The sequence below is a fragment of the Oncorhynchus mykiss genome, chromosome 10, assembly GCF_013265735.2.
Source record: "Oncorhynchus mykiss isolate Arlee chromosome 10, USDA_OmykA_1.1, whole genome shotgun sequence".
NCBI lineage: Eukaryota > Metazoa > Chordata > Actinopteri > Salmoniformes > Salmonidae > Oncorhynchus > Oncorhynchus mykiss.
In genome coordinates, this window is record NC_048574.1 from 27,305,666 (window position 1) to 27,330,585 (window position 24,920).

General features: G+C 41.3%; 2 protein-coding genes across 3 annotated transcripts; one reads left to right on the forward strand and one right to left on the reverse strand.

Moving 5' to 3' along the window:
* Positions 1-205: 205 nt before the first annotated feature.
* On the reverse strand, positions 206-6,157 carry LOC110533583 (malate dehydrogenase, mitochondrial). The gene is made up of 9 exons (XM_021617942.2): positions 5,955-6,157; positions 2,928-3,096; positions 2,724-2,807; positions 2,513-2,622; positions 1,992-2,117; positions 1,438-1,515; positions 956-1,055; positions 690-841; positions 206-514 (listed from the first exon to the last, which is right to left on the reverse strand). Exons 1-9 carry the CDS (start codon positions 6,018-6,020, stop codon positions 383-385), a joined length of 1,017 nt encoding a protein of 338 aa, XP_021473617.2. The 5' UTR covers positions 6,021-6,157; the 3' UTR covers positions 206-382.
* On the forward strand, positions 4,004-24,919 carry LOC110533584 (spindle and kinetochore-associated protein 2). Of its 2 annotated transcripts, none has more exons than XM_021617944.2 (6): positions 4,004-4,142; positions 21,296-21,385; positions 21,585-21,761; positions 21,863-21,937; positions 23,293-23,335; positions 24,414-24,919. In XM_021617944.2, the coding sequence occupies exons 1-6, from the start codon at positions 4,140-4,142 to the stop codon at positions 24,422-24,424; spliced, it is 399 nt and encodes a 132-aa protein (XP_021473619.2). In that variant the 5' UTR covers positions 4,004-4,139; the 3' UTR covers positions 24,425-24,919. The 2 variants fall into 2 exon arrangements, with proteins under 2 accessions (XP_021473619.2, XP_021473618.2); XM_021617943.2 differs by lacking the exon at positions 4,004-4,142 and adding an exon at positions 17,952-18,329.
* The last annotated feature ends 1 nt before the right edge of the window (position 24,920 follows it).

The window sequence follows — 24,920 nt, forward strand, 5'->3', positions numbered from 1 at the left end:
TAAATGGTGTAGAGATGTCTTTCTACCTTTGAAAAAAGCCACAAGAATAGTTCTGGGTTGATGGGTAAAGACAAAATACTACTTTACAAATAATTCCATGCATAGTTACATGGAGCATACTTTGACAATCTAGATTGCAGACAGGAGTCATTTGAACATCTATGTAAGAGCTACAAGTTGAAGAAATCCCTCAAACATACATTGATCCAGTGCAAGATGTAAGGTCAACTGTTTATTGATAGTGTTATTAACATTTATGATCAGTTAACATTTTTGATAACAGCTATTTCGTCATCAGGCATGATGAAACTTGGATTTTGGAGAGATCTTGTTGCCATTTAAGTGACTGGACAATATAAATAACCACAGATTCAAACTTTGCTCACTTCATGTTAGCAACAAAATCCTCGCCCTTCTTGATGGAGCCCTTCAGCTCACCAATGGCATCAGCCACCAGATTCTCCTCAAAGGCTGACAGCTTGCCCAGGCCAAGGTTCTTCTCAATTCCGTGTTTCTAAAAGGGCACAAAAATATTCCTTCTGGTTATCACTTCAGATTGTCAAAGTCGTGTGTCATTCAAATAGGAACCTGAATTAAGTACAAGTACAGCATTAATATCAACAATAAGCAGAAGGTGCAATTTCAGTCTCCAACTTATAAACCTGTTTATAAGGTGGTGTAGGACTTACCCCGAGGAGGAGAGGTGTGGAGAAGTATTTGCATTCGGTCTCTTCTGACCTTACGTACGCACACTCTACAACGCCATCCTTTCCGTTCATGGCGTCCAGAACGGAGAAGGTGAACCTAGCCCCAGCGTAGGCCATGGACAGCGTAGCAGAGCCTGAACACACGTAGGTTTGCCAGTTAGAGCTCATCAGAGTGGTTCAAACATTCATTACGTTTAAAGGACAGTTTTCATTGAAAATCAGCAAGTCCGTCGGATAACACTGCCTACCTGCTCCAGCCTTGGCCTTCACAACCTCAGTGCCAGCATCCTGGATCCTAGCGGTCAGAGCAGACAGCTGGTCGGCTGGGAACTCCACTTTGGGTGTTGCCTACAGAGTGGCGTGTGCAAGGTGTATTGTTATTCACAGGAAAAGCCTTGTTCATGTTGAACCTTATCCTATTCATTTTCCAACTGAATTTTAAAATGACCATGAATTAGGAATTTCTTAAAGCCACAGACTAACAAATTCTGAATCACAGGCTCCCACTGTATGACAACTCATTCATTGATGTTACAAACACTAGAGGGAGCCATAAAAAAAAAGTGTTCCAAAAACAGGGGCAGCATATCAGATCAGCTCAAACCCCTAAAAATTGGCAAATGTGTGTCATTTTTGTTGTTAGATTAAGATTTAGTCCTACTGGTGTCATTGCAAGGAAATCGTTCAGGTATTGGATTTTTTATTTCTGTGAAAAGGCCCTTATTCTTACCTGTGAGATGAGAGGAATAATGGTCTTTCCTGCATGACCTCCAATCACTGGTACATTGACACGTGCTGGGTCAAGGCCCTGCAATATGAAACACCAAACAGTCAGCCATCTTGCCTATGCAATATTATTGCCTATGCAATAATCAATGAGTGGATACTAGCTGGCTAGCATTAACTTAAAGAAAATGTTTTTAAAAAATCTACTTTAAAAATGTTATGCAGTTGGATCATGGTGACAACCAAATATTTAAGTGGAGACATTCCCTACAACATAAACCTATTACAATGCAAACGTTGTATAGAATGCACCCAAGCACATTTAGAGCCTTGCTCTGAGCAAACTACAAAGTAGGCAATTCCAACTCTAGGTGTGAATGTTTTTGCTTTGTCACGCAGTGTTTATCTACTCTTCCACAATCATCTGTAAGATACAAACATAAACTTTGTTCCGTTCAGGGTGATACGCCCATGAACTTTGAGATCATTCCTGTGTGTCAAAGGTATAGAGGGTGAGTATAGGGTGCATTAGGAATGTTTGAGGTCCTCAAACCTTACTTTCAGCTCTGCGACAAATGCATTGGCTCTGACGATATCCAATGTTGTGACACCAAACACTCTGTTGGGGTTGTAGACACCATATTTTTTCATCACCTCTGATGTGATGGGAATAGTAGAGTTGACCTATGGATTAAACAAAACTGTCAGCTATTTCAAACCACATGTTACTATCACTGGCATTTATCTTCTGATGTACACTAAACAGCCATTACACAATCAATGGAATATTTAAGCATTTATTGTTGAAGAGCAAATTAGATCTTGTATCATTTAAGATTGTGGTGACTGAAGCACCAAAACAAATCAGTGAGCTAAACAGCACTGGCATGGAAAATAGATTGCCTTTCAAATTAAGCCCATTCCTGAAAGTCAGTGCTACCTTCTCTTTGGCAACAAAAAAAAAGTGTTTTTCTCCAACACCAAGGTATCCGACTGTATAGACGTCTGAGCTGCTCTAGAGTAATGTGAGTCGCCAGGAGCTTGAGTTAATTCTGGAGAAGAGGTAGTGGTGTACTCACAGGGTTGGCGATGATGCAGATCATGGCTTCGGGGCAGTTGCGGGCAACAGCATCAGCCAGAGTGGCCACGATGGTGGCATTAGTGTTGAACAGATCATCACGGGTCATGCCTGGAAGAATTGTATTTTTAAATGTAATGTGTGCACTTCCAATTGAAAGAAAGCATGATGTTCTTCATTATGAATCCCATTGTCAACTTGGGTAAACTTACCAGGTTTTCTTGGGACACCAGCGGGGATGACAACAACATTGCAGCCTTTCAGTGCAGCGTCCAACTGGTCTGGACCCATGTAACCTAGTGAAGGAATCATCGTAGTTAAATTAGATAAACCAAAGGGACATTTTCACAATCATTTCACTACACAGTGTTAAGACTTTAGTAGTGAAGTTGATGTACAGCAGGAAGGTGTCTTACCAGTGACGTGGGCCCTGGTCTCGATGTGGCTGAGGTCAGCTGCCACTCCAGGTGTGTGGGCAATGTCAAAGAGAGACAGTTCGCCCACCAGAGGACTGTTCTTCAGGAGCAGTGAGAGAGGCTGGCCAATACCGCCGGAAGCACCCAGCACTGCCACCTTGGCATTGTTCTGAGGGGGAGAGGATACAATTTCACTGACTATCTCATAGGGCTGTCCCCGACAAAAAAAAAAAAAATTGGTCCACCGAGAATTTGTTCCCGATTGATTGGTCAATTTTTAAAACATGTATTTTCCCATATATAGACACACCCTATGTTGAATAAAATCAACTATATGTAGACTACTGAGCTTGCCTGATGCTTTAAGCGCTGCAATTAAAAATGAAGACTCAAATTACTAAAGAGGGAGCCAGAGATCAATATAGCCTAACCAGAAGAAGAAAAAAAAACTTTATGCCCATCCTCCTCCCGCTGCTGCTGGCCTTCGCAGCCGTTATGCTCCTGAAGTGCCAGTAATAGCTATCGGAAACCTTTTTCATTTGGAGTGCCAAGTTATCATACCATTTCTACTGAACTGCATGCCAGTTAGGATTTTCACATGCACATTTTCATGGAACAGTTTCATTAAATTTATAATAAAGTCTTCATCTCAAAATCAATGATGTGGTCAATACAAATTATATCTAAATGATACAAATCTAAAACGACCTATTGTCAACATGTAAAAATAGCCTCCATAAAGCCAAAAAATAAAAACATTGCAGCCTGCAGGTAGAAAATAGCCTGATGAAAATAAATATCCTATAAATCACATTGCTACGCATGGCCTGTCTGCAAGGAACTTGGAACATTGTTTCAACTTAACTTGGTCTGGCCCAAAGCTCATGCTAGCAAAAGTGCAACAATGTATAAAATATTCTGGGCCCTCAGTTTCCTGCACCAGTGAGCTCCTGAGAAACAAACACAGCTGTAGGCTATTTGTGCAAGTGATAAGTTATCAGGTAGGCCTTTTTTTATGACTTTTCCACCAGATCAGAGCATGACATTTTTTTCCCTTTCATGCTGAGTGGTTATCAAAAGGAAGAGTGCTGGAAATATTGTTTAAAAAAAGGCTACGTTGAGGAACTACTGTCATTCTCAATGGATGTAAAAACAAACTGTTTGCCTGCTGTTTGAGGCAAAGAAAACATTACTTTGAGAAGCTCCACAGTGATGGTGAGTTAAGAAAATCAGAAATTGTATCAGATCTCCAAATGTGCACATTTATAAGCTTACACATGCAGGCCAGGTAGCCTAGGCCTATGTGTAATCAGGTGCATGTTTTTACTCAAGATTGACAGGACCGCTCCAAACCAAAGACAATGAATAAATTGACAACTCGTAAATGAAATAAAACAAAACTTTTTTTCTTACAAGTGTAGCCTAGGTTGAGCACTCCGCAAACAATGTGTCCACTCCTACAATGAGAACGGTAAGAATGTAATATTGAATGCATTAAGAGAAATTACCGTAACCAAACAAAGATTCTAGATTAGAAATGGTAATTAACGGTAAATGTACTACTGGTGATACCCACAGCCTCTAATGGATTAGTACACTCAGACAGGCGTGAATCAGACAGGTGTCTCGTGTGCCATAACATTTCATACATTTACCACTGCTTGACTACAAATCTGTCAACCAACAGCATATTGACCAAACAATCGACTAAATGGGGTCAGCCTTAACGTCGACGTCATATTGCTGACAATCACACAACCAAACATATTTCCTGTGTGTCTGACGAATTCTAGCACAAACTATTGTAGAATAGATGTGCATCTATTACAAACAAGAAGCTTGAATGAGACTGACTCAATTGTGGTTTTGTAGGATGGGTCTGTTAGACCAAGGTTTATAATTCAAGTTTCATGTAGGACTTCTTTGCACAATCAATCCTTGTAATTTTCTAATATCAAAAAGGGGACAGAAACGTTTCACCTGAAAATGACATTTATTCTTGTAGGCCACAAACCATTCACAGAAAGGGCAAAGGTCAGGACACTATGGATTCAACCTCTTGACTATTCATGGTTGGCCACAAGATGCCAGGATTTCAGAGTGAGCGATTCAAGGATCATTTTTTAATTTAACCTTCATTAAGCTGTAGAAAGAATGTAAGCCACCATTACACTCAAGTTCACAGAATCTTTCAACAGCTCTGATTATATTAATAAGGTTAAAGTTACTTCTTGATCAATGTTGTGGAATTATACTACTACTATCCTTGCCAATGCCAACATTCAGGAACATCTTAAACATTGATCAAAACTGTCCAAGATTTTATCAATCGTGTTAATTTTATCCTTGACACACTCAATTCAAACGAGTTTAAATTAAGACAGTTTGTAGTAAAGACGTGTGATGTTATTGTATTGCACACTATCAGTAGTTTTAGTATATCATGCGTGTTAATTATGGATTAATTAGCAAAAATTTGGATTTGGAAGAAACTGGGCCAATAATCCTCCTAATAATTCATTAAATTGAATGTGCCATCGGAAATTGTTCACTAACATGTCACGAAGGACAAGCTCGAGATAACCGAACAAAACACTGCTCTGTCAATCAAAGCACCTTTACCATGGTATTCTTTTTGTCACTCATAATTGCGCATGCCTTGCCTTTGCCAATCCCAAAAGTAAACCAAGCATGACAAGTTGACCTTATACAGTGCAGTGGAAGCAGCTATCAACAGTTTACAAATCCTTGCTAGTCAGCTACTACTAGCCAATTAATTAAACTAACGTTATAAGTATAGCTAAAGTTGACAACATTGACTCGTTTTAAACTCTAGACCATTCTGATGTGGCTCAACTAATGCAAAGTATGTGACATTTCAAGTTATAACTAGCTAATGTAGCTAGTTAGCTGGCTAAATAATCTGACAAGCAAGCTGGCTACCATGCTAGCTAGCTAGTAACGTTAGCTAGTTAATTTACGCTATTACTAGCCATCTCTTAGCTGACAAAGAAATATATGATTTACCTGTGAGGAGGTAGATAAGCTCCTGGTAGCAATGCAAAGTGTGGGTCTTGCAATGCGGGAAAACATGTTAGATAGGGAGGGGTTGGCTATTCTTTATAACTGAACCTCTTCACAGTGACTCCAACGTCCTCTACCTCTGTGGCCGGTCGAAACAGACCGCTTGCAAAAGCGACCTATCTTAACTATCAGGGACAGCCTACTTCCTGTACCATATGCAGTTTGATTGGTTAAAATATGAACATTTCCGGTTATGATTGGGCTAATGGAATATCAATCATGCTTTATGACGTCGTGTCCAAAGTGGGCCTCAATCGCTTTCACTTTCGTGATGCATTGATTGGAATTTATTTTTTGTGTAAAGATGATTAGCTAGTGATTGCAACCAATGGAATGTAAATCTCTTAAAAAATGTTACTTTTTATGTTTTAATGTTGTTGTTTTTTACCTTACTTTTTGTCAGAGAAAATCAAACTGCCATGGAATATTATGAACAAGTACTTATGTTATGTAGCATAATAACTTTATCAGAGTCCTGATCTTGATGATCATGATCATCATGATCATGATCTTGCAGTGCAGAGGTGAGTACGATACTCCATGCGCCACAAAAACCCGGGCCTTGGACGGAGGCAGGTAGAACACCCACATACGCCACGTTACAGTATTCAATAGAAAGATGGCCAGTAAAACCTGAAGGAAGGGAGTTGGCAGTGGGAGGGTTTCTGTCATGAATATCCCATGTGCAACCTGCCATTGTTCCCCTATATACACTGCTCAAAAAAATAAAGGGAACACTTAAACAACACAATGTAACTCCAAGTCAATCACACTTCTGTGAAATTAAACTGTCCACTTAGGAAGCAACACTGATTGACAAATTTCACATGCTGTTGTGCAAATGGAATAGACAACAGGTGGAAATTATAGGCAATTAGCAAGACAGGAGTGGTTCTGCAGGTGGTGACCACAGACCACTTCTCAGTTCCTATGCTTCTTGGCTGATGTTTTGGTCACTTTTGAATGCTGGCTGTGGTTTCACTCTAGTGGTAGCATGAGACGGAGACCTCCATGGGTTGATACATTTGATTTCCATTGATAATTTTTGTGTGATTTTGTTGTCAGCACATTCAACCATGTAATGAAAAAAGTATTTAATAAGAATATTTCATTCATTCAGATCTTGGATGTGTTATTTTAGTGTTCCCTTTATTTTTTGGAGCAGTGCATTTCCTCAAGTAAAGGTAGTAGGCCAGATCTTAGCATTTTAGACTATTCCATTGGTCCTTAAGTGTAATTTCCATTCAAAACGAACTCCACCACTGGTCTTGACGAGAAGAAAAAAAGCTGTCAGGGGAGGTTCTCTTCTGCACTGTTCATCCAATCCAGTACAGAGGTATAACAGAGAGGAAAAGGAAGAGAGGCCCAACTCTGCGGAAAATCTGTCTCCCTCCAGCAGGTGGCGTTTTTGTTGTTTCGCCCACCAAGTAAGGAGTTTTCGTATGGAAGGTCAATGAGTGTCGAATTTGGTCAACCAAGAACCAAATGGCTTGATCGAATAGAAGTTTCGTCAAATGCTTACGTTTTTACGAGTGTATTGATATAAGTAGGACACGTGACATCCCGGAAACTTTGAGGAAAAACACAATCGGATTTGTCTCGCGATGGCAAAAAATGGTATGGTATGAGGGTAGTAGCACAGCTTCTCTCTCCATTGAATACATAAGGTTGATGTCAAAAACCCTTATCGAATATTCCAAAAAATATTTGAATAATAACATGTTTCCACCAATCCAGAGAAAGGATAGGTGGGAGCTAAACAGCCTGCCGTGCTGTTTTGTAGACAACAACTCCCATTGTTAGGGCTGAGAGATGTATCCTGTCAGTATATCCATAATCTTTGGGTGTAATACGAACTATAGACTGCCACCAAGACATCCATTGTTTGGTCACAGAGACAGAAGGAGTAACCCAGACACGTCACAGGGGCTATAAAGCTGAATCATCCCTTTAGAATGTTTTCTCACCACCAAATATAGTAGTGAGAGGAAGTCCAGTCGCGGGTAGTATGAGAGGATGGAACTAGGTGAAACTGGGCTGACATTTGATCTCAATACATTTGGTTTCATGGTTCCATCTTTCTTACTGGGATTACGCTTCCTGCGCACTAGGCCAGACACTAGTATAGCGTGAACATGCCACAGGAACTCTTGTCAGAGTTCAGCGGACAGCTAAACAAGCCTACTGGCACACCCTGGCTAGCTGGGGTCATGACCTCAGAGCATAAATATAAAATGTTTATCTTCAGCTGTCCACTGAATAATTCAATTGCTGTTTTGTGCAAAATAATGATGACTAAAGTGTATTTTTAGTAATTTTCTAATTTGTCTTCTCTATGGAGCAATCAATGGGAATTGTCTTTCTTGCTTGTGATTTGGTTAAGCTGCAGTACCGAAGCAATATTGTAGGTGCAGTCGAATCCTTGGCAGGAGATAGAGAGTAGCCTTGCGTGGATTTGATTATACTGCGCTGCGGGGGACCGGGCTGTGACGTGAACGGGCAAAAGCGGTGAGGGAGGTCCACCCTTCTGAAATCGAACAGTAATCTGTGCTGCTCAGTCATGAGCATTATGGTGCATCATCCAGAAACATACAACATCTCTTTTCCATTAAAGATGCAATACTATATGTAACTCTTTGGGCGACCTGACAAAGAAAAGTGAGTTATAGATCTGTCCTTCTCATTTTCAGCAAGTCTAAGAAGTGGAGATCTGTCCTGTTTCCCATTTTTAAGTTTCACTTTTGCTTGTTTTACTTTTGGTTTTGTACACCAGCTTCAAACAGATAACAAAATATTTTCCGTTATGCAGATTCTCTACATTATACTTGCTTGTTTTGTCACAAACTGAAATTAGACAAACTATTACAATTTTATCAACCAGGAAATGGCGGAGCGATTTCTGTATAGTACATCTTTTAAATATGTTTGAATTCTCAAACTACCAATTCCCCCCCTCTTTTGTTTTGAACAGACTTCGCCATGGGCTTTGAACGGGCACCTGGCTCACGCCAGGGAGGCAGCCCAGTTCCAAAATGAATGCAATCAACTTTCACCAGGTGCAAAAAGCTTGCCAGGGCCAGATTAATGGGATCCCCTCACTGTGACCATCCAAAAGTGGAAGTCGTGGGGGCCTCCGGAGTGGTGCAGCGGTCCAAGGCACTGCATTGCAGTGCTTGAGGAGTCACTACAGACCCCATTTCAATCTCAGGCTGTGCCACAGCCGGCCGTGACCGGGACCCATGAGGCGGCGCACAATTGGCCCAGCGTCGTCCGGGTTAGGAAAGGGTTTGGTTGGCTGGGATTTCCTTGTCCCATCGAGCTCTAGCAACTCCTTATGGCGGGCCGGGTGCCTGCAAGCTGACTTCTGTCACCAGCAGGACGGTGTTTGCTCTGACACATTGGTGCTTCTGGGTTAAGCGAGCAGTGTGTCAAGAAGCAGGGTGGCTTGGCAGGGTTGTGTTTGGGAGGACGCATGGCTCTCAGTGGAGTTGAAGCAATGGGACAAGACTGGAACTACCAATTGGGGAGAAAAATGGGTAAAAGTACCAAATATTTTATTTATTTTTACTAACAAAAAAATAAGTGGTGGAAGTCATGTCACAGGCTCTTTTTCCATTTTCTCTAAAAACCGGAACATCCAGTCTTCTTGGATATGACATTACAAGCTTTGCGCACCTGTATTTGGGGAATTTCTCCCATTCTTCGGGGAGCGTCGCTGCACAGCTATTTTCAGGTCTTTCCAGAGATCTTCGATCGGGTTCAAGTCCGGGCTCTGGCTGGGCCACACAAGGACATTCAGAGACTATTCCCAAAGCCACTCCAGCGTAATCTTGGCTGCGTGCTTAGGGTCATTGTCCTCTTGGAAGGTGAACCATTGCCCCAGTCTGAGGTCCTGAGCGCTCTGGAGCAGGTTTTGATGTGCCATTTACTGTCATCTGGCCACTCTACCATAAAGGCCTGATTGGTGGAGTGCTGCAGAGATGGTTGTCCTTCTGGAAGGTCCTCGCACCTCCAGAGTGACTCTGGAGCTGTGTCAGAGTGACCATTGGTTTCTTGGTCCCCGACCAAGGCCCTTCTCCCCTGATTGCTCAGTTTGGCCGGGCGGCCAGCTCTAGGAAGAGTCTTGGTGGTTCCAAACTAATTCCATTTAAGAATGATGGAGGCCGCTGTGTTCTTGGGGATCACCAATGCTGCAGAAATGTTTTGGTACCCTTCCCCAGATCTGTGCCTCGCCACAATCCTGTCTCGTAGCTCTACAGACAATTCCTTCAACCTCATGGCTTGGTTTTTGCTCTGACATGTACTGCCAACTGTGGGACCTTAGGTGTGTGCCTTCCCAAATCATGTCCAATCAATTGAATTAACCACAGGTAGACTGCAAACAAGTTGTAGAAACATCTCAAGGATGATCAATGGAAACAGGATGTACCTGAGCTCAATTTCGAGTCTCATAGCAAAGGGTCTGAATACTTATGTAAATAAGGATCTGTTTTTCAGGTTTAATACATTTGCAAATATTTCTACAAAACTTAATTCACTTTGTCATTAAGGGGTACTGTGTGCAGATTGATGATGCTTTTTTAAATTTAAATGTAATCGTAACAAAATGTGGAAAAGGTCAAGGGGTCTGAATACTTTCCGAATGCACTGTACAGGGTGTACCGGTACCAAGTCAATGCGCGGGGGTACAGGTTAGTTGAGGAAATTTGTACATGTAGGTGTGGGTAAAGTGACTATGCATATAAAATAAACGGTGTAAAAACAAAGGGGGGGTCAATGAAAATAGTCTGGGTGGCCTTTGATTCATTGTTCAGCAGTCTTATGGCTTGGGGGTAGAAGCTGTTAAGGAGCCTTTTGGACCAAGACTTGGCACTCCGGTACCGCTTGCCATGCGGTAGCAGAGAAAAGAGTCTATGCCTTGGGTGACTGGAGTCTGACAATTTTTTGGGGCCTTCCTCTGACACCGCCTAGTATATACACTACCAGTCAAAAGTTTTAGAACACCTACTCATTCAAGAGTTTTTCTTTATTTGTACTATTTTCTACAATGTGGAATATAAGTGAAGACATCAAAACTATGAAATAACACATATGGAATCACGTAGTAACCAAAAAAGTGCGAAACAAATCTAAATATATTCTATTTGTGATTCTTTAAATAGCCACCCTTTGCCTTGATGACAGCTTTGCCCACTCTTGGCATTCTCACAACCAGCTTCACCTGGAATGCTTTTCCACCAGTCTTGATAGAGTTCCCACAGTGTGGCTATTTGAAGAATCTCAAATATAAAATATATTTAGATATTTTTAACACTTTTTGGTTACTACATGATTCCATTAGTGCTATGTTATAGTTTTAATGTCTTCAGTATTGTTCTACAATGTAGAAAATAGTAAAAAATAAAGAAAAACCCTTGTATGAGTAGGTGTCCAAACTTTTGATTGGTACTTTGTTTCAGTAAGATTGGATTTCTTGCATTTATAGCAATGGTTATCAACTGTACTGCAAGGAATGTAAGTCGCAGAAAATTGAGGTTGTGGTGGCAGCTGCAGAGAGGTATTTGGGTGTGCAAGACTTGACATCCAAAGAGTTACAGGGTGTGTTAAGTGGTGGTGTCCCGTCCTTTCAGGTTGTTGGCCTGAGGTAGGACTAAATAGATTTAAATAGTGGAGTAGGGTGGTGTTATTTTTTATTTAAAAAAAATTGTGAGTGTAGTGTTAGATGGTAGGCAGGGTTAGGTACATTACTTTCTAAATGTAATCTGTTACGTAACTTTTGGATTACCCAAACTCAGTAACGTAATCTGATGACATTCAGTTACTTTTAGATTACTTTCCCCTTAAGAAGCATTAGAAGAAGACAAAAATGGATGTTACCAATTGAACGACATCTATTGCAGGATTAATCAATGTTAAAGTTTACAAAGGTGGCAATATATGGATGTTAAATTTTACTTTATGGGTTGGTTATGCAGGCTTCTTCTAACCCATCTCTTTCTACTACATACAATAATACGATTAAATTATATCTTTACATTAAGATATAGGCTGCTCCCAGCCTATAGACAGAAACTAAAACAGGAAGCACCCGCGCTCAGGTCTGTTCAACGCTGGTCCGACCAATCTGATTCCATGCTTCAAGATTGCTTCGATCACGTGGACTGGGATATGTTCCGCATAGCGGCGGACAACAACATTGATGAATACGCTGATTCGGTGAGCGAGTTTATTAACAAGTGCATTGGTGATGTTGTACCCACAGCATCTATTAAAACATTCCCCAACCAGAAACCGTGGATTGATGGCAGTATTTGAGAGGTAAGTGGTAGGGTTTACAGTCAATCACGAGCTGCGATGAGGTAAGCCTATTTGTTCAGCACTTTCAAAATGGACACTGACAGAAATTCAGATAGATGTTAGTTCAGATAAATTCAGCAAGATGTTGAGGCCTTAACTTTACTATTCTTTAAGTCACCACACACACACACACACACAGACAAACAGAGACACTTGGTAAGCCTACCATTTTAAGTATTTTATTAGGCATACAGTGCCTTGCGAAAGTTTCGGCCCCCTTGAACTTTGCGACCTTTTGCCACATTTCAGGCTTCAAACATAAAGATATAAAACTGTATTTTTTTGTGAAGAATCAACAACAAGTGGGACACAATCATGAAGTGGAACGACATTTATTGGATATTTCAAACTTTTTTAACAAATCAAAAACTGAAAGATTGGGCGTGCAAAATTATTCAGCCCCTTTACTTTCAGTGCAGCAAACTCTCTCCAGAAGTTCAGTGAGGATCTCTGAATGATCCAATGTTGACCTAAATGACTAATGATGATAAATACAATCCACCTGTGTGTAATCAAGTCTCCGTATAAATGCACCTGCACTGTGATAGTCTCAGAGGTCCGTTAAAAGCGCAGAGAGCATCATGAAGAACAAGGAACACACCAGGCAGGTCCGAGATACTGTTGTGAAGAAGTTTAAAGCCGGATTTGGATACAAAAAGATTTCCCAAGCTTTAAACATCCCAAGGAGCACTGTGCAAGCGATAATATTGAAATGGAAGGAGTATCAGACCACTGCAAATCTACCAAGACCTGGCCGTCCCTCTAAACTTTCAGCTCATACAAGGAGAAGACTGATCAGAGATGCAGCCAAGAGGCCCATGATCACTCTGGATGAACTGCAGAGATCTACAGCTGAGGTGGGAGACTCTGTCCATAGGACAACAATCAGTCGTATATTGCACAAATCTGGCCTTTATGGAAGAGTGGCAAGAAGAAAGCCATTTCTTAAAGATATCCATAAAAAGTGTCGTTTAAAGTTTGCCACAATCCACCTGGGAGACACACCAAACATGTGGAAGAAGGTGCTCTGGTCAGATGAAACCAAAATTGAACTTTTTGGCAACAATGCAAAACGTTATGTTTGGCGTAAAAGCAACACAGCTGAACACACCATCCCCACTGTCAAACATGATAGTGGCAGCATCATGGTTTGGGCCTGCTTTTCTTCAGCAGGGACAGGGAAGATGGTTAAAATTGATGGGAAGATGGATGGAGCCAAATACAGGACCATTCTGGAAGAAAACCTGATGGAGTCTGCAAAAGACCTGAGACTGGGACGGAGATTTGTCTTCCAACAAGACAATGATCCAAAACATAAAGCAAAATCTACAATGGAATGGTTCAAAAATAAACATATCCAGGTGTTAGAATGGCCAAGTCAAAGTCCAGACCTGAATCCAATCGAGAATCTGTGGAAAGAACTGAAAACTGCTGTTCACAAATGCTCTCCATCCAACCTCACTGAGCTTGAGCTGTTTTGCAAGGAGGAATGGGAAAACATTTCAGTCTCTCGATGTGCAAAACTGATAGAGACATACCCCAAGCGACTTACAGCTGTAATCGCAGCAAAAGGTGGCGCTACAAAGTATTAACTTAAGGGGGCTGAATAATTTTGCACGCCCAATTTTTCAGTTTTTGATTTGTTAAAAAAGTTTGAAATATCCGATAAATGTCGTTCCACTTCATGATTGTGTCCCACTTGTTGTTGATTCTTCTCAAAAAAATAGTTTTATATCTTTATGTTTGAAGCCTGAAATGTGGCAAAAGGTCGCAAAGTTCAAGGGGCCGAATACTTTCGCAAGGCACTGTATATCAGGATTCCAGTCATTCCAATAAATGTTATAACCCTTGATCTTCAAGAATAGGACTTGGAAATATGGAAGTATAGATTAGCCAAATTGTTTTACCTGAGCATAACCCCAAAACTAAGGATTTATTAGCCAGCCCTACTTTGTTGTTTATGATTTCGTTGTCATGGAGGACTGATCGGGCTCATTGATTTGAGTTGAAAAATAAATGCTGCTGTGCTCATGGAAAGGCATTGTAACATTAGTCGTTGGAAGGAGACCAAGGTGCGGCGTGGAAGGCGTACATCCTTTATATTTAAATGTTCCACCAAGAAAACCAATACAACGAACGAAAAGCTTCGTCATGCAAACTACATGCACTCAAACAAAGACAAGATCCCACACTGAAGGAGGGGGAAAAAAAGGGCTGCCTAAGTATGATCCCCAATCAGAGACAATGAAAGACAGCTACATCTGATTGGGAACCACACTCGGCCAAACACAAAGAAATAGAGAACATAGAATGTCCACCCAAATCACACCATGACCTAATCTCTAAGGTCAGGGCGTGACAGGCATGCTTTGAGCGCTACTGAATAGTGCTATTTACATGTGAAAAATGAATGCCATTTGGTGCATTTGCTATAGGCCTATTGTTTACCTTTTTGTTGGTGACACTTTGATATATTTTAAAGGGCAAATCCACAGATGAAACAATAACAAAAAGGTTCACCCCACCTTTGTTTTGGTAAAAAGCTGAGGGATGGGCCTTGAGAAATGTAACCATCTCAGATTAATAGATAACTATGGATGCAAGTACTGACCATCCATGATATCAAAATTATTATTTTAACCACTTATGATGTTATACAGTGTTTGTTTACATTTACAAACATTGGAGAAAAACAAGCTTATATTTGGGGTTTTCATGGAGTGTGACAGTTGAACTAAGTTTGAGGCATTTATAAATTATATTAGTCAAGAATCAATGGATATACACTACTGTTCAAAAGTTTGAGGTCACTTAGAAATGTCCTTGTTTTTAAAAAAGCACTTTTTGTTTCGTCCATTAAAATACAGTGTAGACATAGTTAACGTTGTAAATTACTATTGTAGCTGGAAACGGCTGACTTTTTATGGAATATCTACATAGGTGTACAGAGGCCCTGGAGTAAACTGGCTCTAACCAGAATAGAAAGAGGAGTAGGAGGCCCTGGTGCACAACTGAGCAAGAAGACAAGTACATTAGAGTCTCTAGTTTGAGAAACAGACATGTTCTCAACTGGCAGCTTCATTTAATAGTACCCGCAAACCATCAATCTCAATGTCAACAGTGAAGAGGCGACTCCGGGATGCTGGCCTTCTAGGCAGAGCTCCTCTGTCCAGTGTCTGTGTTCTTTTGCCCATCTTAATCTTTTATTTTTATTAGCCAGTCTGAGATATTGCTTTTTCTTTGCAACTCTGCCAAGAAAGCCAGCATCCCGGAGTCGCCGCTTCACTGTTGATGTTGAGATTGGTGTTTTGCGTGTACTATTTAATGAAGCTGCCAGTTGAGGACTTGTGAGGCATCTGTTTCTCAAACTAGACACTAATATACTTGTCATCTTGCTCAGTTGTGCACCAGGGCCTCCCACTCTTTCTATTCTGGTTAGAGCCCGTTTGAGCTGTTCTGTGAAGGGAGTAGTACATAGCATTGTACGAGATCTTAAGTTTCTTGGCAATTTCTCACATGGAACAGCCTTCATTTCGCAGAACAAGAATAGACTGACGAGTTTCAGAAGAAAGGACCTTGTTTCTGGCCATTTTGAGCCTGTAATCGAACCCACAAATGCTGATGCTCCAGATTAGATTCAACTTTGTCATTGAACAAATACAGTACAACGAAATGCAGTTGGCATTTGACCAGAAGTGCAAAAAATGTACAAGTAAAACAATTAAGTACAATGTATGTAATTAAGTGGGATGTATAAATGTGCAATGAAGGCAAATGGCAAGTCTAAATGTGCAATGAAGGCAAATTGAAAGTGCAAGGAAGCATGCAACTGAAATGCAGGGATAGCAGCAATGAGGTTACCAATGTAGACATGTACAACTGAATAATGTCCTTAATCAGACTTTGCAAAGCAATGTCAGAGTCCAGTAGTACTGTGAAGAGAGAGTGCAACAAGGTCCCTCAAGAGGCAGTACTAAGCGGTGGGCGAGTGGATATGGCTAGTGCCGTGTCAGAGTTCAGCAGGGTTACAGTAGCTGGAAAGAAACTGTTCTTGAGTCTAAACTCATCTAAAGAAGGCCAGTTGTATTGCTTCTTTAATTAGAACAACAGTTTTCAGTTGTGCTAACATAATTGCAAAAGGGTTTTCTAATGATCAATTAGCCTTTTAAAATGCTAAACTTGGATTAGCTAACACAACGTGTCATTGGAACACGAGTGATGGTTGCTGGTAATGGGCTTCTGTACGCCTATGTAGATATTCTATTAAAAAAAATATCTGCCGTTTCCAGCTACAATAGTCATTACAACATCGGGGCGGCAGGGTAGCCTAGTGGTTAGAGTGTTGGCCTAGTGGTTAGAGTGTTGGACTAGTAACCGAAAGGTTGCAAGTGCAAATCCCTGAGGTGACTAGGTACAAATCTGTCATTCGGACCCTGAACAGGCAGTTCAGTTCACTGTTCCTAGGCTGTCATTTTAAATAAGTATTTGTTCTTAACCGACTTGCCTAGTTAAATAAAGTTTTTTTAACAATGTCTACACTGTATTTCTGATCAATTTGATGTTATTTTAAGGGCCAAAAGAAATGTGCTTTTCTTTAAAAACAAGGAAATGTCTAAGTGACCCCAAACATTTGAATGGTAGTGTGTGTGTGTGTATATATATATACACACACACACTACCATTCAAATGTTTGGGGTCACTTAGACATTTCCTTGTTTTTAAAGAAAAGCACATTTATATATATATATATATATATATATATATATATATCAAAAAATGGATGTAGCAACTACAGATTGCCCCTAAGTCTTTCAAGAGTGTGTGAGTTTGAGCACGTGTCCATTAGGCCTATGGATCTTTTTTTTGTATCAGCATGAATTAGATTGAACAATAAAAGCCCCATTTTTATTCCATAGGCTGGGATACGCACGATGCAGCAGCTGCAAGAGCATAATCTTCACTGGCTGTCCACTGGTTTCAAAAACAAATGATTGACAGGCTGCTTAAAAGTGATTGAATTCAAACATTATTGGGTTCGAATACACATTTAGATTTGTGAACAGCAATCCACAACAACCAAAATCTGTAAGGCGCAAATAGCTCAACGAGAGCGCAGGTGTGATTCACATCAATGCGCTATGTAGATATCCATAATAAGAGATATCCGTATCGCGGTAGATTATACCTCTGCTGTCATCCTTACCTCCAAGCGTTTATTCAAATTGGATAATTTTTGGATGCCAACAGCAATCGCACCATTGGAAGACATAGCTTGGACTGTAGCTTACAAAAGCCAAAATTCTGATATTTTCCCGCGATCCATCAACCCCTTTTGTTGTGTCATCATAGTGGTATCCGATTTAGGGTCAGACTCACCCAGGCGGAACAAATTTAAAAACGTGCACCTTTTTTCAAAGTATCTGTAATCTGATTACAATATTTTTGATAGTAACCGATTACAGTTACCGGTTTTGTACGTTACTCCCCAACCCTGATGGTAGGGTATTTGTTTATTTTTTCAAGCAAAGTATACGGGTGTTTTACTCCAGTCTAGTAGGTGGCGGTAAATCAACATATATTGGATGCCAACCGCCGTTAAATATCATCGAAGAAGAAGTATAGCCAGTCCATGAATCGGCGAATGCGAACCAGTTGTTATTCTAGTGATGGAACATGAGTAGATTAATTTGATAACAACGGTCGGACATCTTGAACGCAGTCTCCAATTTTTATTATACCACAGTAAATCCATCCAGTGTCCAGAACGCCATTTTATGAACTCTCCCTTTTCCCCCTACTGCGGTGCCGCTCAATTGACCAATCTGCGGCCACTATTTCTAACAGGTAACCAATCACAGCAGGCTTTACATGAATCAGACCAGTGGCTTTATATTCACGGGGCTGCATGAGGAATGTCAACTATTTAACATGGAGACAGCAGTTGATAAACTGGAGGCGATGGTAAGCTGTGTTTTATCAAATAGATTTATTTCTAAAGCAGCGAAAGTAAACCTACGTTCCTAGTCTTTAGATACATTGTATTATGTGGTCTCCAATGAGCTGTTTGAGCAAATGACCTGTGCGTGAAAAACGGCAATGTAGCGAGGATCTAAATTCAAATGTTCTGCCATTCTAATCGGAATTGATTAATTTCCAGGAAAAGGAAAAACACGAACATAATAATATGCGAGTGTTTCCGCCAAGAACACCACAAGGCAAACAAAAATTGCATTACCATGGCTCTCTTTCCATTTCAGTGTTTATTTAGTTAGCTTGTTTGCCACACGTTTCACAACGAGGACTGCGAGTACTAGACTGCGCCTGCGAAGAGGCCGTATTCCGTGTCCCCGAGTGCGCGCTGTAGGTGACCGTTGATGTTTAAAAGCGAGTTTTTACGTTATCAAAGTTGTAAAAATTGGTTGTTGACCATTAATTAAGTTGCAGCTCACAATCACGGAGTCTAGTAAACGTAGCTAGCTACAGTATGTAACTGTTAAAACATTAGCCAGATACTACTAGTAACGTTATTCAATTATGTTACATAAGTTTATTATTCGGCTCCCCTTAGTCACTTAGCTGCACTTATTTGTCACTGCAGAAGATCACTGGCTTGCTAAACAGTTATTAATGTAGTTTTAGATTATTTAATCATAACTTGATCTGGCCCAGCCAATCAAATTCAAGTTTGTCGTGTAGCTAATTCTTTAGTTTGACAGGAGGTTGGCTGTCTATCCTTCAGGGCTGACAACGAACAGGATAAAGAGGAATCCATTATGTTTTCTGTCTGTCCAGTGCCCCTTTTGTATTGTACTACTGGTGACCCTTCAATGAAAGCAGTGCAATGTTAAAAGGGCATTGGCCAGGGATTATTCCCAATGATAGGTTTTGCAAGGTGTAGCTGTGAACAGTTGCTTACAACAAAGCTGTTTGCAGGTGCTCTGACTTCATTGCACTACTGTATTGGACAGCTAGCAGTGCAATAGTATTGTCAAAGCGTCTGAAAACAGCAAAGACCACTGACACAGGAATCAGCAACAAATGTACACTGTGTTGAAAGCTGGCACCCTCAAGTGCAAAATTCTGGGAACTCTTCTGGGGTTTACTGAAACAGTGTGCTGAATAACAGTGCACCCCAAGGAAGGGCTGAGCAGGGTGTGTTGTTTAATTAAAAAGTTTGTTTAAAATCTACAATGAAGATCCTTCGTCTTATTATCCAGTACTGTTGTATACTTTTTTAGCTGTAGTTAAAGTAGCGCTCAAGCCAAAAGTGGTCCCTGAAAATTGTGTACTACATGAAAGTATGTGGACACCTGCTTGTTGAACATCTCATTCCAAAATCATGGGAATTAATATGGAGTTGGTTCCCCTTTGCTATAACAGCCTCCACTCTTCTGGGAAGGCTTTCCACTAGATGTGGGGACTTGTTATCGTTCAGCCACGAGCATTAAAGAGGTCGAGCACTGATATTGGGCGATTAGGCCTGGCTCACAGTCAGCGTTCCAATTCATCCCAAAGGTGTTTGATGGGGTTTAGGTCGGGGCTTTTTGCAGGCCAGTCAAGTTCCTCCACACCGATCTCGACAAACCATTTCTGTATGGACTTTGCTTTGTGCACAGAGGCATTGTCATGCTGATACAGAAAAGGGCCTTCCCAAACTTACCACAAAATTGTGATGACTTTGCTTCCAGAGGCAGTTTGGAACTCAGTGAGTGTTGCAACCGAGGAGACTTTTTACACGGTTCAGCACGCTGCGGTCTCGTTCTGTGAGCTTGTGTGGCCTACCACTTTGCGGCTGAGCTGTTGTTGCTCCTAGAATTTGCCACTTCACAATAACAGCAGAAATTTTACAATTTGACTTATCGGAAAGGTGGCATCCTATGGCGGTGCCATGTTGAAAGTCACTGACCTCTTCACTAAGGCCATTCCTCTGCCAGTGTTTGTCTATGGAGATCGCATGGCTGTCTGCTTGATTTTATACACCTGTCAACAACCGGTGTGGCAGATATAGCCAAATCCACTAATTTGAAGGGGTGTCCACAGACTTTATCTATATGCCGATATGTGCACCACGTCATTGCTCTTTGTTAGCTGTCACTCAAATGGCGAGTGGCTGAATCTCATTGACTGGAACTCAAATTGCTAGGGGGCTGGCCCACGTGGGAGGGAAATGTAAGCAAAATGGCACTGGATAGCTTCCAGTAAACAGTTGCTTTCAAACTAGGGATTTTGTGGCTAATTCAGGTAAAATGGCAATTCTGCATGTATGAACTACACATTGACACATCAGCCCAGAAAGGGAGGTTTGAAAAATACTTACTATTCGCCAGAGTTCCTGAGCATGATTTAAATGCAGGCCAACTATGCAATAATCTTACTCTTCCAAGTCATTCCCTCACTTGCAATCTATCAAAGCAAGTCTGGAACTGATGTCCCATCAGTCAGCTTCCATTTCTTTTTAGGAGGAGGATCTACCTGAACTTGTCCAAAAATAAAATACTTTTGCTTGTCCCAAAAGTTTTCTGAATGTGTTGTGCCTACTGACCTCTAAAATATTTTTAAATCACAAAATTGACAGTGACACGCATGGGATTGGAAGTCCTGGAACCCTATCAGTATTGTCTCTGCTGTCCACTTTGTTCAGAGTAGTGCAATATTTCTTATAGGGCTTCAGTTTTTGGGATAAAGCCTTACCGAAGGCACTATGCATCTCAAGACCATTTAATACACCCTTTTGTGAGGCAACAATTTTGTGGCTGAAGTCTTGGAAAGATGTGACTGAACTTTTTTGCACATTTTGTTTATCTTCATAGTTGTGAAGATCTGTACATGCAATGATTTTCTGTGTGTTATAATGATCTGTTGTAAGGCGTAGAGACTCTACTCCACTCTGTCAGGCTTGCAGTACACTAAACCAACTGTCCTTTCAGTTCCAGAAGGCAGAGGCTGACATGGAGTACATGGAGAAACGGCTGAGGCTGGAATTCCTGACAAGTGCTCCAGAGAACGGTGCAGCAGAGGTGAATACATACATGGATGCCACAGTACTTAGTTACAAAACATGTCCTCAGACCAGTCACCCAACACCTTTCCACTCTATCCACAGAAGGCAATGCCATCTTATACATCTTTGAACTTCTGGCATGCAGACAGATGTCTCCATTTGTCTATTTACCCAACAGTCTGTCAAATCAATGACTGACTCGTGTCTGACCACAGGAAAACCCTGTGAAGCTGCTGGAGAACCTGTCTGCCATCAAGGTGAGGCATGCGGCCTTGTGCACACAAGTACAGGAGATTGCAGCTGAGCAGAAGCAGTCAATGGACTCCATTCGAGCACACCTCGACACCACTGTGCAGCTGGTGCAACAGTTACAGCAGACTGCTGACGTTGAGGTAGCCCATTCCCTCCACGTACATCCGACAATGTCAATTGGCCCTTTTCAAAGTTAGGGTGGCAAAATCATGTGCAATTGAGAATTTGTACTGTTTTGTAGATTCCACCACTGACTGAGATGGAGCAGGAGTCTGCAGATTTCCTTGGTTTATCAGTCAATCAAAACACAGCAGAGGTAAGGCCATTTGCTCGCGCTAAGATGTCATTGCATACAGGAGCAGAGCATACAGAGAAACTATTTGACAGATGCCATTCCGTGTAACACCATCTATGCCATTGTATGTGCACTGCTTCTTAGTCCAATTTTACGTCTCTTGCCATTCAGAGAAATATAAAGCTTGACTGCTCAGGATTTCTCAAACTGAACAAAAATAAATATGCAAAAATGTCAAAGATTTTGCTGAGTTAGTTCATAAGGAAATCAGTCAATTGAAATAAATAAATTAGGTCCTAATCTATGGATTTCACATGACTGGGAATACAGATATGAATCTGGTCACAGATACCGTAAAAACAAAGTAGGGTCGTGGATCAAATAAACCAGTATCTGGTGTGACCACCATTTGCCTCCTGCATTGCGACATCTCCTTTGTAAAGAGTTAAATCAGGCTGTTTGTGGCCTGTGGAATGTTGTCCCACTCTTCAATGGCTGTGTGTGAAGTTGCTGGATATTGGCAGGAACTGGAACATGCTGTCGTACACGTCGATCTAGATTATTCCAAACATGCTCAATGGATGACATGTCAGGTGAATATGCAGGCCATGGAAGAACTGTGACATTTCCAACTTCCAGGAATTGTGTATAGATCCTTGCGCTGTACATTATCATACTGAAACAGGTAGTGATGGCATTGGATGAATGACACGACAATGGGCCTCAGGATCTCATCGCGGTATCTTTTTGCATTCAAATTACCATCGATAAAATGCAATTGTGTTCGTTGTCCGTAGCTTATGCCTGCCTAAGCCATAACCCCACCACTACCACTCTGTTCACAACGTTGACATCAAACTGCTTTCCCGCACAATGCCATACACGCCATCTGCCCAATACAGTTGAAACCGGGATACATCCGTGAAGAGCACACTTCTCCATCGTACCAGTGGCCATCGAAGGTGAGCATTTGCCCACTGAAGTCGAACTGCAGTCAGGTTAAGACCCTGGTGAGGACAACGAGCAGGTAGATGAGCCACAGACGATTTCTGACATTTTGTACAAACTGTTTCATCAGCTGTCTGGGTAGCTGGTCTCGGATGATCCCGCAGGTGAAGAAGCCAGATGTGGAGGTCCTGGGCTAGCGTGGTTACACCTGGTTATCATACACATGGTCAAGGCCGGTTGGATGTAGTACCAAATGATCTAAAACAACGTTTAGTAGAGATATGAACATGAAATTCTGGCAAACATTCCTGAGATCTTTTTTCAGCTCATGAAACATGGGACCAACACTTTACATGTTGCATTTAATATTTTTGTTCAGTGGGATATACACATTGTAATAACTAATATGCCAATGTTTGTCTGTTCAGTTACTGATGTCTATGGAGCCTTCAGTCCAAGAGCAGCCTCAGTGTAAGTAATTGTAACCTCAATTAACACCCTCTCCTCTGCATGTCTTTATACAGTAACACAAACCCCTATTGAATTCCTTTGTAACCATCAGGTTATGTACATAGCTGATTTGGAAAACCCATTACTCATTTTCAATTTGGAGAATTTATATTGACGCTATATGTAACAGGCAACAGCTAGGTTTCCATCCAATTGGTGGCAGATTTATGCAAAATCAGCACATTTTCCCAGAACTGATTTGTTGCAGATAAAAAATCTGAGTGTTGACAGTGCATACAATGTATTTTTCGCTTCGCATTCAAATGTGCCTACTCTGGTCTTGACACGGTCTAGCCAACAGCTCGCAGAAGCAGTGCGGGTAGGCTAGATGATAGGAGTGAGTATTATATTCGTCAAACGGCAGTAAAGTATTGATAATTTCACTAAAATAAGACGCTTGATATTTATTGGAAAGGGTCATAAATTATTTCATCTGTAGCCTAAAACCGCATGGTGTCGAGTCATAATGGGAGGACCACACTATATAGGGTGACGATATTATAGCAATATTTGCGCTTTAAGGCATTTTCACCACTACTTCTCGCATAATACATTTTATCGGCACAAATATCCCACCATGTCGAACGATCATTCATAAAGTTGTACCGAAATTGCTCGTTAAATTTCTGATTACGATATGACTCATAACTGGGGATGGGAAACCCAAATAAGGGCACAGCACTCTGTACAGACAGGATGGCGACTGAAGCCGAAGTGACTGCTCTGTCCACAGCCTCGAGGGAGGGTGAGTTTGAGGAGCTGAGTGACGCCACGCCGCACAGCGTGCACTCCAACGTCAAGCTGGCTGACCTCAAAGCCAGCAAGCAGTTGCATGAGCACTTGCCTAAAAAATAAAAAAAACTGGTCCGACAAGTCACGTTTGTCCCGAGACGCATGACCCTTTACACAGAAACCCCCAGTTGTGTCAAGGCAACACTAGCAGCAGGAATGTCGGTTAACTTGTGGACCCGAGTCAGACGAATGCTTAGGAAGGTGTACGCATTTTGTGCAACCACTAACTTTGCCCATCTTTCTCCAGTGGTGCCCTGAGTTTGCAGCAGATGACCATGACGGTTAGCGACGCCAAGCATCTCTCTGGACAAGAAAGGGCACGTTTGCCTGCTAATGAGTGGGGAACTGGCACAGCTGAGACTGTTTAAGATGGACCCCACAGCGAAAGTGACTGATTTTGCCCATCTCTCATTGTCTAGTCATGTTAGCCTATTTGAAGGGTTCTGATGCCTACTCATGCTTTGGTTTGATTTCTTTTGCTAGTTATTTTAAAATGACACAATCTGAAACAATTGACCAGAAGCAAGAACTCCAGATGAAACCAACTCACCACAATGTTTGAGGTGCTGTAAGTGGAAGGTGACGGGCCATATTGTAAATTAGATGCACTATTGTTGAAGGTTCTCTGACTGACTAATGCATCAGTTGAATGCGTTTCACCTGTAAATATGTTAATGATTTGAATTCTGCTGATTACTTTCCAACTGTACGTCAATGTATTATGATGCTTCATTAAAATGAAATTCCCTCTAAG

Bases quoted from the DNA above. Each gene is read 5' to 3' on its own strand.
- LOC110533583 (XM_021617942.2), bottom strand. From the start codon at position 6,020: ATGTTTTCCCGCATTGCAAGACCCACACTTTGCATTGCTACCAGGAGC. The intron at 2,118-2,512 runs GTGAGTACACCA...TTTAATCCATAG, and splicing joins TCTGCATCATCGCCAACCCT to GTCAACTCTACTATTCCCAT. The intron at 842-955 runs GTAGGCAGTGTT...ACGTGTGTTCAG, and splicing joins GAAGGCCAAGGCTGGAGCAG to GCTCTGCTACGCTGTCCATG.
- LOC110533584 (XM_021617943.2), top strand. From the start codon at position 18,237: ATGAATCAGACCAGTGGCTTTATATTCACGGGGCTGCATGAGGAATGT. The intron at 21,386-21,584 runs GTGAATACATAC...GTCTGACCACAG, and splicing joins CAGAGAACGGTGCAGCAGAG to GAAAACCCTGTGAAGCTGCT. The intron at 21,938-23,292 runs GTAAGGCCATTT...TTGTCTGTTCAG, and splicing joins TCAATCAAAACACAGCAGAG to TTACTGATGTCTATGGAGCC.